The 19,225-nt window shown below is 35.1% G+C and overlaps 1 protein-coding gene across 6 annotated transcripts in view; it reads left to right on the forward strand.

Annotated features, from left to right (window-relative positions):
- Positions 1 to 19,225, forward strand: part of LOC145668825 (myeloid leukemia factor-like) — a 133,315-nt gene that overhangs the window by 72,821 nt on the left and 41,269 nt on the right. For all 6 annotated transcript variants that reach the window (XM_081737002.1, XM_081737000.1, XM_081737001.1 and 3 more), the window contains exons 3-5: positions 7,838 to 7,924; positions 16,089 to 16,290; positions 18,652 to 18,790. In XM_081737002.1, coding sequence (XP_081593128.1) covers positions 7,838 to 7,924; positions 16,089 to 16,290; positions 18,652 to 18,790 — 428 coding nt within the window. The remainder of the gene's footprint in view (positions 1 to 7,837; positions 7,925 to 16,088; positions 16,291 to 18,651; positions 18,791 to 19,225) is intronic.

Genomic DNA, 19,225 nt, shown 5'->3' on the forward strand with positions numbered 1-19,225 from the left:
TGTAGAACCAGGAAGTGTTATTGTGGCTGAGATTTTAATTCAGAAGTACCAAGACGTCTTGCCAACTAATTTTGATAAGGAAGCTGCTGCGAGAGTGTAATATTGCAGGAAGCTTCAGAGTTATCATATCGCTCTGCACGAAACACACTTTGATTTTCTAGAGTGTTGAACACTCGTAGATAGAACAACGTTTTATGTTAGTTATTTTTACAGATTTGAATCTACATTCTTGCTTAGTAATAGGACAATTTCAGTTTCAAATCCTTTGGTCTGCCATACTGATATGTTTTAAAGAAACGTGCTCAGTAACACGGGGTCAAGTCTAGGTGATGCTGTTAACCCTGACTGATTTCCTTCCAACAGTTTCTTTGCATCTCTGTATTAATGTTTATAATTTCCATTTTTGTATTATCCTTATTATAAAGCAGAAACACATCAGTCTGTGTGTAACTGTAACATGCAAACTTCAAAGAAAGTTACCGGTTGCATAAACATCTAGGTGAAAATATTTAGATACTGTTAATCTTTACTGTAAACAATCAATCATGCCAATTCCCAGTAATTCACACAATCACGCTAATAATTGTCGCTAACTGCGGTGACTCCTACCTGATGCCAAGAGATGTCACTAGGATGAAGATGCACCGAAGCCTTTTGGTGGAAGACTAATATTTATAACGTAAGATAGTTTTCCGACTACGTGGTACACTATAAATGACTCATCAACACAGCTAGTAAAGTGAAATTTGAACAGGAAACCTACTTTGGCACGGGAGCAAAAGGTTCGCATACGAAGAAAAGGTACGGTCCACCGTATTAAACTATCTCGCTCCAATTTCGTAAACTAAATCATGTACTGCAGTTATTAATTAAACATTTTCTTGTGAAATACGAAGAAAATTCTGAGTCGTTTTCGAAAAACTTCACTGAAAGAAAACTCATCCCCAAAAACAAACTACCCGTTGCAGATTTTTCCGAAAGAAAAATGACTTATAAGCATTTTTTTTCGTAAGGTATAATTATAGTGTTATTAATGAAATGTTATTTATGAAACAGGAACAAAATGGCATGTCTCGTTACTGAGAAAATCATCCTTGAAAATCTCACAGCTAAGAATAAAGTATCCTCGTGGATTTTTTCAGCACAAGTGAATTAGACTAACTATCCCTCGTACATTTGTTAAAGACAAATGAGTTATGCCATAGTGTCAGATTAACGAAATATTTATGAAATATGAACAAAATCACATTTTTTGTGAAAGTCATTCGAAAGAAAACCCACCCAAGAATAAAATACCCTTTCTTGCTTTCTTCCAGATAAATCGTATGTTAGGATTGTTAAAAAAAAAAAAAATGACTTATGAAATATAAACAAAATCGTTGCAGCCGTTTTTGAGAAGATCGTAGTTTTAAAAAATGCGTAGTTAAGTAAACTGTCGTTATTTTTAGGGGTAGGAAGAAAATTCGACTCCTCCCACACCCTGGAGGATTACAACCTTAAGTTTAAAATTTGGTTGGGATACCTTGAACGATATGGTTTCTAGGCATGAGCGGCGATTAGGGGGCAGTTGCCCCCACTTTTTTTTAAATGACCCATTAATGCATATAGTTCCATTTGGAAATACAAAGTTTTTGTACGTATTCATTTTTCATACAATAAAAATGGTGCCATAAAATATTTGCCGTTCCGTGAGTATGTATTGTTTATCTTCCCGTGGAGTTAAGAAAGCTACAGAAATTGCGTTTTAATTGCCACGAAAAATGTCCCAAAAATTAACCTATTGGGTCACCACAAATTCTAGCGCACTTTTAATTTCTTCTTACAAGGACTGGATATGTTAGTCAGCCGCTTTAGAACTAATATTGAGAAAACATTTTGCAAAGAAAGATGTCTTCACAAGTTATTCTTGAATTGCACAAAAACCGACGGTTCCTAAAATTCCTTTTTTCTTTCTAATAGCAAGGAATATTTTGATTTGATTTTTTTGAGTGTAACATCCTGTTCAGCAGTGAGGCTATATGAGACGTAGACCTAATGATTAACGTGGAATCCGAATCACATGAGCTCCCACCGGGAAACGAACCCGGGTTTCCCACGTCAAAGGCGCGTACGCTAACCGCTTAGCCACGAAGGAGCTCAGTAAGAAATATTACTTAAAAAGAGAGTAATAAGAAACAACTTTACCTTTCCCATTGCTTTGCAGTGTAATAAACTAATTTAGGAGTATACATGTACAATTTTGTATATACAATTAAATTTAGTGAATTCAACATAATTCTAGGTTTTAGGATTATTTTGTATAACTGGAATGTGGAGTGACTGACTGTAAGTATTGTTGAGTTTTGGTGTATTCCAAGAAAGTGAAAACTGCATCTCATGGCAACGAACATGTTTCGGGAAGCTGCAAAAGTATTTCTTTAAATGTCGTAGCATATGCTTGGAATATTTACTGTCTTTCTGAGAGTAATAGCATATATAATACCATGCGTGGAACAGGCCCGTAGCCAGCCCAAAAACTTAGGGGGGGCCCGGCTGAAGTTAGGGGGGCCCGATCCAACCATATGATAGTTCATCACCATATTATAGTTCTTTTGCAAGCCTACTGTAAAACTTTTAGGGGGCCAGCAAAAATTTAGGGGGGGCGCCCCCTGCACACGGGTCTGGCGTGGAATTAAAAATATAAGTTGTTCATTAATTCCCAGTTTCAATATAACTTTTTGCAAAATAAGCCTCATTATTCATTACTATGATTATTTGATTAATATAATTCTTTCTATTTATTTGTTTTGCAAATTTGATATTAAATAGGCCCCTAATCTGATCGCACAATTTTCCAGACAGAATTTTAATATGTTCGTGAACAAGGAATCAAATCTCTTCTTACACCTTCGTTGTTTAAGAGTACAAAGGGCTAGTATCTATTTCCGTTGTTCTTCTCAATTTACTTAATAAAATTTGAAATAGGACGGTATTTTAACTAAAAAAGACAGTATCCTAATAGTTATACAACCTTTCGTGAAACTTTTAGAAGCAACCAGGAAAACTAACATTGATATACAAATATTCCGATCATGTCTTTCCCCCCACTTTTAACTTCCACTTTTTACTACTGTCATTCGGCGTTTCAGTACAATCCATAAGGTGAAGAATGTGAACTCATATGGGTGCCCATTAATACAACAAGGATTTCAGTCTGAAGATGTGCAATTCTCTGCATGGCTTTATCTGGAAGGTTTTGCATCGAATTGTCACTTCAGATGAAAAATGGACCTGCTACGACATTAGAGAATCGTAATCAGGATAGTGGTTGGGTTGTGATCAACGTCCTGGACATTTTCCAAAATCCACAGAATGTTGTATTGCTTATAAGTGGTATTTGATGGGAGTAATCCATCATATTTCTTTGTCGGAATGAAACTATAACTGTGGATGTTACAGAGCTGAACTCGGTGCATCGCAAACTTATCCTCAAGCACTCAGCAATGGTCAGCAGACATTGTCCTTGGCGTTTCACGAAGAGGCACATTCACATGTCACTCTGAGGACAGTGCATTCTTCCGATGAATTGATGTATAATACCTTTTCTCTCCCACCATATTCCCCCATATCTGTCACATTCTTCCAACATCCCCTACTACCTCTTCCAGCATCAATGACTTCTTGGGAAGGGAAACCATCTTTGGTTGGCCGGTGCAGCGTGCAGTTGAGGTCTTTTTTTTTTTTTTTTTTTAAATCAGACTCCAAACTTCCTTTGTTACGGAATTCAGTCGTGTTCTGTCGAGCTTGTGACTGCAGATGGCTACTATTTGCATTTACCAGGTGTTATACTTTTCAGATTTCTGCCTTTTGCAAATGATGTACTTGGAGGGCGAACATTTGATATTTCAGCTTTTATGGATTATTCCAGACATACATAATTTTTTATGTCAGCTGCTAATAAATTTTCATTGGTAAAACTGTTTTTAACCCATCATGTTCCCTTTGTAGTGTGTTCGTTATAAATACATATGAACGTTCAGTGAAATGATCTCTTTAGTAAAGGGAGATTCAATATATTTTTCCCCTAAATAACGTACTTAAAAAAGAAAAGTGATACTTTTTAATGAATTAATGTACCTTGGCCGATTTTGAAATTAAACTCTTATTTTTAGTGTTTCTTGTGAATCCTTGATAAAAGATGTCGAACAAGTTCCGGAAGTGAATCTTGTGTTTGTTGTAATTAGTTTTGCTGTATTCACTTCAGCTAACATCTCTATCCTATTTAACACAAGCTGGTTATTAACAAGCGTTACGAGCAGGATGTATCGTTTTTAAGTATAGTGTCATTTGTAGTGCGTGTTGTGGGGTTATCAGTTTCAGGTAATTACAGCCTAATTGGGTTGTTGGTTTACTGTTTCATCGTTTAAGCTAGCAATTCAATCGATGAAGAGATAACGGTCATAGAAACTTGGCATGCTAATTTTAACAACATTAACTAATTAGTTCATAATTATTGTTTCTGTTTAAGTATTTAGAGGCAATTTTTCTAATTTTGAATAAGTTGAAATGTACACTCATGTCCAAAATTATTGTCGCATGTCTATAAATGTTATTGTAGAAATATAATTTGATAACGAATTCCCTCGGTATTCCTTACAATGTTAGTATGTGTATAACCGGCAAAGACATGTATGTGGCAAATTTCACGTCGAAAGAACAGTAAATATGAACAATAAAACGAAAATAAAGCTATCTTGTCCATGTAGCAACATTCTGATTTTCGTATTTATAATTCTTTTCTTATGAAATTTACCACAAATATACATTTCCCGATTATACACTTATTATTCCATTGTCATTGCGTTTTCAGTATTCCATTGTCATTTCTGCGTTCTCTGTTCTGTCATTCCTGTTCTACCTATAGGATGATTGAAATGTTCCTTCCAATAGGTAGAAATATTGTTATATGAGCTTCTTTGTTCATTGTTCTTTTAAAATGTTCCAAATGCAGAAATGTTCATTCAAAATGTTGCAGAAAATAACTGAAATGTTCATTTTGTACAGCTTCACAAAACTTCCTATATTTTTTCGTCGTAATTTCTTATATATTTTTTTCATTAGCATTGGAAAGCCTGCTGTTAGTTTTGACATCACTTAAGGGCAAGGGATCGTAAAAATAAATAGAATGATTTTCATGAAAGCTAAAAGCTTAAAAATTAAACTCGTTTGTTGAGATTGAAGGCTAAGGTGATGAAAAAATTATAAATAAACTTTCGGTCGCTTCTACAGTCCAAATCATCAGTAGTTCGAAAAGCTTTAGATGTTCACTTGATTCTTGTTTCTTTAATGTAACACACTTTTGATCTATTCGAATAACATATATCTGTTATCCATTTATAAGACCTAGATAAAACACTCGTCATTTTATGTAATTGTGGCGTCGTTGTGGAATCATTAATTTCCAGTATTTCAATACAAGTATTTCTGTGTAATTATTCAGCAAGTTAGAGGTAAGTAGTAAGCGTTGTTGCCTCGATACAGGGAGTCGGATTCGACCCTGGTGGGGGCATATATAGGTCTCATAGCGTCGATGCTGTAAATCAGAGTTGTTTTTACTTAAATATTCCCATAAAAATACTTTGATTGTCTACAATAAATAAGTTTTGAGTTGAACCAGGATGACTTCTCACATTTAGATTTTCAGCATTTACGTATTTTGAAAGAAGAAAATTTCATCGTGCTGTTGTATACATTTCAAATGACCTTCAGTGCAGTAAATTTCGTGTGGGAAAGTGAGTGTAATTTATTCCTCTATTGTAGTTTCATTCACAGGAAAAAAAAAAAAAGACAAGATTGCGCTTATTTTCTCTGAATACTTTTTTGTTACGAGTTACGCAATCTAATGAGTGTATAAAAGTCAGCCTTACAAAATACTGCTCAAATCGAATGGTGATGCTGTAGTGAAATTACTAAGTGGAAGTTGAGTTTTGTGCTTTGTTATAGAAACGCTCCTGATTGTTGGTATCGGCCGACATCAAGATTTTTGTATTCTGCGAATGATGAAATGTAATTTGATAGAAGATAAATCCATTTAATAAATTTAATTTGTCAATTTGGTTAACGAGCTCCTTAGTGGCTAAGCGGTTAGCGTACACGCCTTTGGCGTTGGAGACCCGTGTTCAATTCCCGGCGGGAGCTCGGAATCCACGTTAATCAGTAGGTCCCGTCTCATATAGCCTCGCTGCTGAAAGGGACGTTAAACTTAAGATCATCATCATCAATTTGATTGACTACTAAAAATAGTAGCAAGTCGAAGGAGCGAAATTAGTTAAAACGTATTGGGCGAAAGTTGTGTAGTCAGTGTTTTGTTTCAATTTTTATACATTAGGCATCAAATTTCAGATTAGCTGATAGTTCGGATTATTTAAAACAGAAGTTCCTGAGTTAAAACCCCGATTGCATATTGTGCTTTCTAAAATACTGCTTATTCGTAAATGTTGAGTTTCTGGGTGCATTGTTTAGAGAAACAATAACTTTTCGTTTTTTGTTTAGTGAAGATTTTCGTTTGACCTGATCTACTAAAAGTTATACGTAGGTGTTCTTACACTTACATGAGATAATTGAGGATAAGTAGTTAGCTTTATTTGAAAATGATTGAATGAAATAAACATATCAATTTCCTTACAGCTTTCAGCTGTTATTAAAATCTGGGGAAAATGTTGCTTCTTTCTTCTTACATTTCGTGTCGAAATGGCGTTCATGACACGAGGTGCTACCAACTGCCTAGTCGTGTTGAGAGAATTATTGACTACCAGATCAAAATTACTTCAGAGTATTGTTAAGAAGAAGAAAAAAAAAGTCTTGTGGTAGCTTAGCGTGGTTACTTTCAAGTCAAAATACAGAAATGCATACATACATAAAATACATACTGAATTTCGTAGTAGTAACCATGGACGCTTTTTTGTAGCTTTGGGGTTAACTGGTTATTTCACTTTTGCTACCTTCGAAACTTTCTGCAATATTTAATTTTCCAGCATGCTTTACTTCTGTTTTGTTCCATGTTCTTCGTAAATAAGCGAGGAACTAATTTTGCTTCATGACCGTAGAGTTAATTTGTTAATCAATATAATAAAGGTTGGTTTTCCAATAACTTGTGAATGGGTGAGTCAGTGTCAATACAGCGTTCACGTACACTTTCATTAATCAATTCAAGTACACTATAGTCTCGGAGATGTAAGTTGGAAGGGATCTCTGAGGCTGCTTCGGATTGTACTGAAAAGGAGACAAAATGTTCAGTTTTACGGATTTTGTGCTAGTACAATATAGTATGAATCAAGTATACTATGTTTTTAAACAAACTTATTGCTTATTTATAACAGTTATACTGCTACTTGAAAGTAAAAACTGTGTAGCTTTTAAACTTCATTCTCAGTGGTAGAGCGCTCGCCTTTGGTACATGAATTATCAGAACCATAGAACTACGTATGTAAATTAGAGAAGTAAATTCTTCGACTTGTTAGATACTTAAACGTATACTATTAACAGATTTCGCTGATTTCATACCGGTTATTTAAAAAAAAAAATCACATGTAATTACATCTTGATATAATAGAACTAGAGTATTATTGTAATGATACACGAGTGAAAAAGTGTATGATTGAACCATCGGGAATCTTCGGTGTATTGGGCCGATGCGTTAACTACTGCTCTACCCAATCTGCTTTTGAACTCAGACCACATGCCACTCATGCACTTTTTCACTCTGTGAAACATTGGATTCGTACCTATAGAGGATTTGGTGTGTTTTCTCCTTTCGTTAATATCATTATTTTAATATTCGTTTATTTTCTGATTTCAGGAACAGATTGGCAACAATCCAAATTGTCATTCTTTCAGCAGTAGTTCTGTGATGACCATGACGACGGGACCTGATGGACGTCCTCAAGTATGTTTCTTGTTTATATAATATCTATACAATGATCCTATTTAGTACTCTGATGTGTATTTTTTAACTGTATTTTCCTGATAAAAGTTAGATAAAAAGTAGTTAATAATTAAGTTAGTCGGTAATGTTCTAGCTCTTCTTTCAGCTGCGCAGAGCATAAAAATAGTATTCATCATCAATTAACACGGTGAAGTACATATCCTGTAATAATGAATTTGGAATGGCAATTCTTGATAGTTTCGCCATCAAGTGAACACTGCGCCTGCACACTTCGTAACCGCATGCGATCTGGGCACGATTATGAAGTGTCAGGTGTTGGATCATTCTGAAGGTTGAATTGGTATCCTTTTCGTAAGGCTGAGTGAAAATTTAAACTAGAACACAAAAATACACGAAACAGAAAACTCATACTGTCAGCTTATTGGCAATTAGTTGAACAGAAATTATGAATCATTGAATAAAGAATAGCATCTGACGGTTATTTCTCTGTGGCCTACACGAAAAACTAAATCGGTATCTAGATAGTTATAGGTGCACATCATAAATCTGAAGTTTACAAATGTTACTAAGAATTTCTGCCGCATATTTTTATAAATGCTTTGCATAATTTAACATCCTGCGTCTTAGGCGTACTTCGGGACGCTTAAAATTCTTAAAATTCGAATTAGGCAAGACCTGAACCTATTCTGAAATGAAAAAAACAAATTAGCTATATACAACGGTGTATCAAAAAGTAAGGTGAATTTTCGATTTACTGAAAAACGTTTAGAGATAAATATCTGAAACTGTATCATATTTAATATATGACATTCAACATGGGAAATATTGCAGTCCAAAGGTGCATTCTAACGAGACACCAAATCGTCCATCCCCTTTACGAAGAAATGTTGCTCTAGGTTCCCGTAGCCGGTAAACGTAGCCTATTATGCCTCTTCTAGTGTGTCGAAACGCCGTCCATGAAGATGTTTCTTAAAGAGTAAACGAATGGTAGTCGGAGAGGGCTAAATCAGGACTATATGGAGAATAATCAAGAATTTCCCAATTGAAACATGGTATGTGTAGGGGTCCGTTAGGCAATATGTGGTCCTAAGTTTACCGTGCAGTAACATCCTCTTTCTTAGTGTCCATTTTCATTTCTGACATATAGCTGCTTTCAGCCTATCCATCGTTTGGCAGTGCGTGTTCGCAGTAATGCTCGTACCCTTTGCCAGAAATTGAGCATAACACCCTGACGGTCCCAAACAGAATAAACATTGTTTTGTTGGCAAATGTTGTGGTCTTGAATTTCTTGGCTGGTAGTAACGACGGATGTTTCCATGACATGCTCTGGCATTTTGAGTCGGGTGTCCAAGGGGTACTGGGATTTCATGGCCCGTTATGATGCGATGAAGGAATTAATTTCTTCCATGAGCGTATCGTGTGAGGTGGTTAAGGAAATGCCCATTCGAAGGTGTTTTGATCCTAACTCGGATGTTTTGGCACCCAACGCGCGCACACTTTTCTTAAAACCAAGCTGGTCATGGACGACCTCCTCACTGAACTATGAGATTTGCAGCGTCATGCAACTTCACTCTTGTCTTTATCGCATCGACATCACACATATTCCTGTCGAGATGGACGTTGCTGGTCTGCCACTTCTGTTATCACATGTCACAGTTCGACTACTTACGAATACGTTGCATAGCACATATACACTTCTTTCTGCCACATAATACTCTCTCCATAGACCTCCACAAATCCGCCATGAATTGTCAAATAGTTAGCTCATAGAAAAGTAATAACATCGCGCACCACCTTCTTGGAGTACTGTTCAAGTCGTTTCACCATCTTTAAATTGCTCTAGGAGAAATTATAATATAGACAACTGTATCAATAATCAGTATTTATGTATTTTTCCTTTTTGTAGACCAGTGCTTTTCAAACATGTATTGGTATCGTTACACAATGTAATAATCAGTAGGGTTAGGATTTCGATGATTTTACATCTTTATCTCTGATAAATAGAAACGTTGATCATTACGATATAATTTTTTCATTAAAAATTGGATGATTTAAAACACACTAGTTTTTTTAAAAAAAAAAAACTTCTGTATATAGATGCCTTTATTTATTTTACATTTTTGGCATATTTTTGTACGATTTTACTATTCTTATTTTGACAGCATATATTCACAGAAAATTTTTAAAAATGAAACGAGACACAGTATTTTGTAAGTTTACTTTACGTAAAGAAAAGATCTTAATCATTATAAAGAAAAGATCATAGTGTAATAAAATCCTAACCCTAGTAACCAGATAATACACGCGTTTCATAGTTAAGGTGGATGATAGATATGAAATACAATGCGTGTCAATTGTTAGCTGTGTCGGATTAGGTACCAGCGGAGCAACTGATTGATCATTCTTGGGAAGCATTTCTTACTATAACAACTTGATACTCTTCTCGTTTACCTAGCGGCTAGCATGCGTGCCTTTTAGTGTACGAGATCCAGTGGAGAAGTGTGAAACACACTGCATTAGTTAAGACTTCACTGTAAACTGTACCCTCCCTACTAACAAAGTTAAACAGTGAAGCAATGTAGAAAACAGTGAATGTGTCACAAATTGTTTCATAAATTGGCTGTACCAGAAGATTGAGAAACACTAGTATCAACAATATGCAGAGTGAATCACTTAAGACTGTCCCTGGAAGGAGTAAATATTCTCATGTCTTGAGCACTAAACAGTGCTTGGCCATATTCATGTAACTCGTGAATGAACTGAATGGCCATGAACTTAATTTTTGTTCTGTGACACTACATAATTCCTATGGGTTTATGGCCGCATACTCCATCTGTTTTTATGTAACTTTCGCCTAGGGAAAAGATCGCTAACAAATTACACACGTTGCAATGAAATGATACATCACACGTGAGATTAGCGAGACTGTTATGGTCTTTGCTGCCTTGATGCATGTGAGAGAAATTTTCAGTCTCATCATGATGATGAGCTTGTCATAATTATGAAGTAAATTATTTGACTGTTTTTGTTTTCGTAGTATTTTATTCTTTGTACCCGATTGAATTCTTGACTATCTGAAAGAGGTAACCTATCGAAATTTATTGTGGAATATTTCATTGGTAAAACAAAAATTAACTGTCACCTTATAAAAAGTTTATACGTACACTAATCATAATTGAAGTATGTAGTAGTTTTACGTGCGTAAAATTGGAGTCTACTGAATCTGAGAATGAGAGCAACATAGAAATTGCCCACATTGGAAGTGGTCCCAGAAGCATTCCATTACTTTGCACATTGCATTTCAAAATTACTATTGTTAACTTTTTACTTGAGTGATTCATTTTTCTTCTGAAAACGTAATGCCAATTTTGCTGACTATAAAAAAAAAAAAAAAAAAAAAAAAAAAAAAAATAATAATAATAATAATAATAATAATAATAATAATAATAATAATAATAATAATAATAATTTTACTTCAGAAATAACTGGGAACAATGAAATAAATGTAGAGAAATACTTTTTTTATGGAATTCATTTCAGACATATCTAGCATAGATGTAAGAAATAAGTTGCGTGAATAATCAAAGCCTTTATTATTTTTCAAATCTGAGATTCAAATTTCAGTGTTCTGCTTTTTCTTTTTTTATGTTATTATATACTTCGGCTATGTGGTCCCTGAATTTTTAATATGTTCTTCCTTGCAGAGTTCATATTTTACGACAAAAATAGTTTAAATATTGGTTCTCTAAATAATTTCAAATATGGAAATAAAAAGAAAAGTTTTCATAGTTTCACTGTACAGATATTACTATATTAACTATATTACTTTTCCACCATTATTTACGAGGTCTGACAGTTAAGTTCGCGAACTTGTTCCATAAATTGTGCTACATATCTTATTGCTGTATACTGGTGTGATCATCTTGAAAGTGCTCCCTTTGGAAAGGTATACAGTGATGCCAACGTCTACTCCACCCTTCGAAGCATTTTTGGAATTCTTTGTCTGAAATGGCTTTCAGAGGTGTCATATTAGCCTTAATATAATCAAAATGCCTTCCTTTCCACACTACTTTGATCCTTGGGTTAAAAAAAAAAAAAAAAAGTCATTGGGGCGAGATCAGGTAAGTACGGTGCATGTCTACCACAGTTATCTGTTTTCTGATCAAATCTTCCATATGGACAGTGGTCTCGCGCAGAAGAAACCATGAGTTTCGCACGAAAACTTCTGGTTGTTTGCGTCTCACCTTCTTATACAATCTCTGCAGCACTCCCAAATAGTAAACTTGGTTGATCGTTTGACCTTGCCGCACGAACTCATGATTTACGATCCCACTGATAAATAATAATAATAATAAATGGTATCAGTGTCGTTTTGTTTTGTAATTTTGATTGCCTGAACTTTTTTTTTTCGGTCATGGTGAATCAGTTGTCTTCCATTGGGCACTTTGTCACTTTGTTTAATAGGTCATACGCGAAGACCCAGGTTTCATCTGTGATTATTCGGTCCAAAACTTCATCCTTCCCCTCCAACAGATCTGTATGTATTTCCAGCCTCCTTTGCTTTTGTTCATTGGGGAGGTATTTGGTATCTTCTGACACACATTTTGTGCATGCCAAAGTCTTTAGTTAAAATTTTCCGCAGAGTTTCGCTATCAGTGTTCACTTTGTCTGCTACGAATCGTACAGCCAGACACCAATTGGTACACACAATTTGACCAACTTCGGCAATGTTTGACTCGTTACAGATTGTCCTTCCATTCTGAAATTATTTACGAAACTAATTTCATCAAATGGAAAGAACTTCTGTCGCTGATTGTACACTGCTGTTTCCCTCATGGCATTCTCGCTGTACACCTGCTCTAACATTTCCTGTATTTCACTCTCCTTCTTTCCTAGCTTCCAAAAAGTTCACGTTTATTCGTTGCTCCAATTCCGGCTCTGACATATTCACAGCAGAACACACGCTCAAGCACAAACAAGAATGCACGCCACTCAACACGAAACCGTCACGCTGCAACGCAAACACTGCTATGAGACACAGAAGTAATAGGCTTCTGAAAAAAATACAAAACTGCTGTCCGTGGCCGTACACTGAGAACGATTTCACACTTAATTGTCAAACCCCGTATATCTTGTGAAGTGAATAGAGTACGGAAAATCTTAAACTATGATTATTATTATTATTATTATTATTATTATTATTATTATTATCGTGTTTAGAGATGTGCAGATAAGCGGGAAAATCCAGCATGTGTTCGCATGTCATACAGGGCCCATACTTTTCGTTTTGGTATGAAGGCAATAAGGTACACATCCTACTCACTTCTGGTCTTCACTCAGGGGAATATAAATGTAGTTTAATATTAATACATTTGACGTCATGAGTCCTATCTTCCGGGATTATTTGAACACTTTGCGGGATAGCATGTTCAGCACAATAATGCGCACCTCCATTCCGGTGTACTCTTGTTATAATCTCCTACTCAGCCTACTAGGTCTCCAGATCTAAGCTCTATCGAGCACTCATAGGATATGATTGCAACAGTCGGGCTCTGGCAACAACCATTACTCAGCTGCTCCAAGATCTTTAAGGAATGGAATACGGTACCCTTCACACACTCATCATCTGTACGACCGGATTCCTGTCCGGGAGATATACAAGTCTGGGTGCTCGGGTTAGTTACACATGCTATTAAAGTGAGTACTGCATGCATGTGAATACCTTCTATAACATGTTCTGGATGTCCAGGACTTCCTGTTAGGATCATTACTACCTACTGTCTATTATCTTTGTATGTACAAACTTTGGGTCTTATATGTAAATTCATACTGTTCTTAAGAGTGTTTACACTAGTGTTTATTATTGAAGGGCTCGTCTTTCAGAATTCAAGGGAGCTCAACTTTTTGTTTTACAATAATTAGTAGATATTTTGCTGTTGTTAAACTTGTTTATAATATATCAGTTTAAACTAAGTAAATACTTGTGCAGTTCTAGCTCCACGTTGTTCCCTTATATTGGCATTCATGGGCGTTAGGCAATTCCTTAAGGATATTTTTTTTTTTTAAAGAAATGAAGCATCGACATGGTGTTTCGCCTGCAATTGAAATAGTACCTAAAGAAAGAAAAATGTTGGTGATTAAATTCATATCGACAAGTGATCACTTAGAGGCAAGAGCCCCTAAGAAACAATCATTTTATAGCTCATTCCTAAACAATTTTTTATGAACTCTCGTTAGATTAATGCCTCTTCCACATGGCATTTGGAAAGATTTATCTTAGCGGTTGGATTTCTGGTTAGAAAACAGATTTCAACTGTGTAGACACACTGTTAATCTCATTCTATCGCAATTTTATACCCTGGCTGGCAGGCAGTAGTTCCCCTACTGCTTTTTTTTTTCTTTCACAGATCAAGATGAAATCTAAATTCAGTGGTAATTTATTTTATTTCAATTTTTCATTTTATTTTTTTATAGAATAATCCTACAGCGGTTTTATACTGACCTTAAAAGTCAGGGAAATCTGCTATATTTTACAGTTTTTTTTATTTCTTTTTTTAAAAAATAAAGAAGAAAGAATAATAATAGCTGCTCACAAAAAAAGAACGAAGAACACCTCAAAGAATCAAGGCAGATTCAAAATAATAAAGAAAAGAAAAGTCTGAAGGAAATTAAGAATAAAAAACCTTGAGGAGCACCGAAAGGCGTTAAAGCTTGAAGCTTTGAAAGGAAAAAAATAAATAGAATAAATCAAACAGAAAAAAAATTATAACATGTTAAATTTGTCGATTAAATAAATAATCAGAGATAGGCCAATTATGATAATTATTTATGTTTGTTTATAAATGTATTCAGGATGCAAAGTTATTAAAATTATCGTTAGTGTATAATCATTGTTTGGTGTTACTGTTTTATTATATTCTAGATATAAGAAGCTTGACTTATAAGTATTTACAGTAAGAAAATAAAATGATATTGTATTTGAACGATTAGGAGGTCTGTGCAGATGGAAGAGTTCGATCAAGAAAATGATTTTTTTTAAAACCTAATCATGAAAGATCATGTTTGCGGTATCGCGGGTCAGGGAAAATTTAAGCACTCAGCCATGGGAAGTCGGGGAAATTAATATTAGAATCCCAATGTGAACCCGAACAGAACTCGGTATTTTACTGTGGTATGACACTTGTGCCTTTTATGAACAAACCGATAAACCTTTCCGAATTTGTTGTAAGAAGCAAGAATATGCGCTTTGGTTTCTTTTGTACTTTATTAGCACCGAGCTCTAAAGTAGTCTAGTTTATTGGAATTGCATTTTTCATGGACTCAAAGTTTACTCGCAGTTTTGTTATGTAGACACAAATAGTCTTTTTAAAAAAGGGGCTATCTACCTCTCCTTGAAAGGCTGTATTGTCACAACCGTAGGTAGGATAATACAACATTTTGGCTTGTAATAAATATTTAATTTAAATTAAAGAGAGATCCTCACTTCTTTTATTGCCTTTTTAATTACTATTAGGAGTGCTACAGAATCATGCCAGTTAGCTGCATCTTTGCAAAACATGGTCACTTATTCTGAAGGAAGAACGCAATGTATATAAGAATAAAATTCCGAGGCGAATATTCGGGCTCAAGAGGAACGGAAATGGGAAATGATGAAAACTTCGTAATGAGTAACTTCATAATTTACATCTTTTACTACACATTGTTAGGGTCATCAAGTCGTAGAAGGCTCAATTGGACCGGTCATATAGCCAGACTAAAAAAGAAAGTAGAAACGCTTTCAAAATTTTAATTGAAAATCCAATCGGAAAATGTCCATTACGAAGGACCTAGGCGCAGATGAAAACAATATTAAGACAGATCTCTCAGAAATAGGAATACAAAGTAGGAATTGAGTCGTTGGCTAAAGACAGTCAGTGGAGACCTTTTGTGAACGTAGCATTGAACCGCTGAGTTCCGCAGGCCATAGAGTTAGTTAGTACAAAATTTTTGTAGATGTTGATGGCTTCAAGAATTTTTTAATCTGACTGTACATTTTGAATGATCTCTCAAGCAAACTGTATATTTTGAATGATCTTTTGAGTCAGTTGGGTCGAAAAAAAAAAAAAAAACTTTCGGAAATATAATAATTTTTATAAGTGTGTAATATACTGTTGTATTTTGACAGGTATACCAAGCGTCTTCTTCGACACGAACAGCTCCAGGTGGTATCAAAGAAACAAAGAAATCTGTCTCCGACTCTCGAAGCGGGATGAAGAAATTGGCGATTGGCCATCATATTGGAGAACGTGCGCATGTTCTCGAAAGGGAGCATAACGTGCACTCAGGGGAACAAGAAGAACGACAAGAATTCATAAACCTAGAAGAAGGTTAGTTTAATGTTGAGTTCAAAACACACCCATTATAATAACATGCCAAATGCATCGAAGGTGGTGACATTTTTGAATACTTGCTTTAGTCACGTGCCATAGTATAAGCAGTCCCCACGTTGTTTCGTATTTGTACTGCACCGCAGATATTAATGTGCAATTACATTAATAACGATCTCTGTCTTTCCACCTTGTATTGTATGGTTTGCATTTTGAATATATTTTGTATTGAAACCTCAACATTAATCTACTTCATGACACTGTTATTGCAGGTCAAGTACTGATCTTTGGCAATTGAATACATTGCTCTTAAGTTTTTTGTACTATTCCAGATACCAACGTGCGACTTTCACATCATCTTAGGCATACAATGTAGAATCCACTCAATATGTTTGTTGGCCAAATGACAGTGTTGCCACTCGATAACACGTAGTAAACGGGACAATTTTGGAGGGAATTTTATAAAATTTTCTTTTGTACTTCCCTCTCTTCGACATTATTGTGATAATCTGTTTATCGTCGGAAAGCCTACTGTATAACCTTTCCAATGAGTTATAGTTTCGTCGATGTATCAACTACAGGGTATGCTAGATTTTTTAATTGCACGGACACGCGAAAGTCCCCTCATCCTTTCATCTCTGTTCTCAGAAACCAAGTGCAGGGCTCATACCGAGTCACTTTTTTAAACTAAAAGTTACTTTTTTTCAAGTTGGTCACTAAAAGTTACCTTTTTCAAATTTGTCACTAAAAGTTACTTTTTTTGGGAGGTAAATTGACTTTTTGGTGTGATTTATGTTTTGCATTGGCAGTTTTCTAAGGAAAATATTGTAAAAATAAATGGAAAAAGGCAGAAACTTGTTACTCATTACTCTTATGAAAGCTTCAGTACTTGCTGCCACATGTGAAACAGTGTTTTATTCTCACTTCAGCTTTTATTCTTTCTAAAGCACAATATATGGTTGGTGGATGCTTAAGCTCTCAAGGTGGGGTTGAGAACCCTTCTGTGTTTATTCTTTCTTCTATCATAATAGTCTTTTAGTTTTCTCTCGTAATAGTTAACGCTCCGCTCAACGTTGTGTGTGTGTTTGTGTGGTTCGTCTTGTATTATGCTTCTTGTATGTTCTTAAGAGTAGGTGATGAATTTTAATATTTCATTACTTTGAGAACTCTCAATGCTAAGTTAAATAAAATGTCTAGGATGAAGAAATTCGGAAATAGGCCAGAACTGGTTCCACTTACTCAGAAGCTTCTTACATCTGCTAAGTCTGCTTATCGTAACTACAAAGCATACTTAGAAAATCTAAGAAAGGAGGAAGCTCAAAAAGAACTAGTAAAGAAGAAAAGATGAAACAAAACAACAACAAACAAAGAAAGAGGTGATGGAGAAATTGACAAAGGAAAAAAGGGGCATGATGAAATTTTGGTCACTTTTCCGTGTGTTCTTGGTCACTTTTTCGTGTGCTTTTGGTTACTTTTCAACTATTTACAAGAGACCAGACCACTATGAGGCCTGCAAGTGGAATAAACCATATTCTCATATACGCTTTTTTTTCATCAAACTGACCTTCTGTATCATCTCTCAAAATATCTGCACTTCTTCCGAATACCGTGTATATTTAATACCAGTAATATCTTCAATTTATACTGGTAACCATTATTTAAGGACAAGATATGTAGGCTTATGTATCCTATTTGATTTGTATTGTTGTGGCGCGTAGATCAGTCAGAAGAAAGTTTTTGAAGCATTAGTTGCCACCATTGCCAAATTTGTGATAATATTTATGAAATAGTTTTAGAAAACTATTAACTTAGAAGATGAAGAACAGAGAAATGTATAAATTGTCTCACGAGTCATCTTAAATTCGGAGAATATCTGAAAATTAAAATTTAAAAGCAAACTATTTTAGAAAATTTACTCGGACTTATTTTAACCTGATAATAAATGAGACATTCCGAGTAGTAAAGACGAATTCAGGAAAACCTTATTTCTTTAAAATGCACTGTGAAAGATCAAAATAATCGTCTATAGTTTTTAAAATTACATTGTCTAAGAGAAAGAGGAACGAGTTCCACGAACTAAATATATAGGCAGCAGAACTAGCTGCTACTGTACCTCACCCAAATACCTCAAATGTAATTTCTGAGAGTTCAGTTTGCACGTGATTTTCGTTGAGTTGCCCTTACTACTCGGAACACCTTAAATGATGTGTAATGTGAGGAAAGCCACTAATCAAAGATTATTTCCAAGATACTAAATGTCATAGCATTTATTCCTAGAATAATTTTCCAGTACTGGATATGGAGCAGTTTAAGTTATTAGTGTATAATGAGTAGTTTGTCAATGTAAATTTACATTTACAGAAGAGGCAGAGGATTTCAACAAAGAATGGGAACAAAAGACCAGGCAGTCATACGGAGCTTTGGAGTACGGTCATAGTAGACAGGGACACAGACAAGGACACAGATCTCGAGAGCATTTGGCTCTTCCACCCACCAGCAGGTTAGTAATGAATTTCTGTGAAGATTTATTTCTCAGATATTTAAATTAGTAGATCATAATTAATATTTCGGTGGTTTAGCTGGTTGTAAATGGTTGTAATTTCCTGTACACTGGTTATGAAGAGATATTCAGTTCTTTTTACTAGTAATACACTAGCATGTAAAATTTATATTATTATTAATATGTTTCATACACTTACATGGATATAATCTATAGTGAATTTCAGTTCGTACTTGTGTGTAGTAAATACCGGTTGAGTACACATCTGTCTACTCGGAGAGAAGAACGTAGACTGAAAGTATTTAAGAGTAAGATCCTGCGACGAATATTCGGAACCAAGAGCAGCGGGAATGGTGGAAACTTCATAAAAAGAAACTACATAATTTATACCTTTTACCAAACATTGTGAGTGTCATCAAATCTAGGAGGCTGTGG

This window comes from Thermobia domestica, chromosome 13 (genome assembly GCF_964235325.1).
Source record: "Thermobia domestica chromosome 13, izTheDome1.hap1.1, whole genome shotgun sequence".
In the NCBI taxonomy this organism is placed as follows: domain Eukaryota; kingdom Metazoa; phylum Arthropoda; class Insecta; order Zygentoma; family Lepismatidae; genus Thermobia; species Thermobia domestica.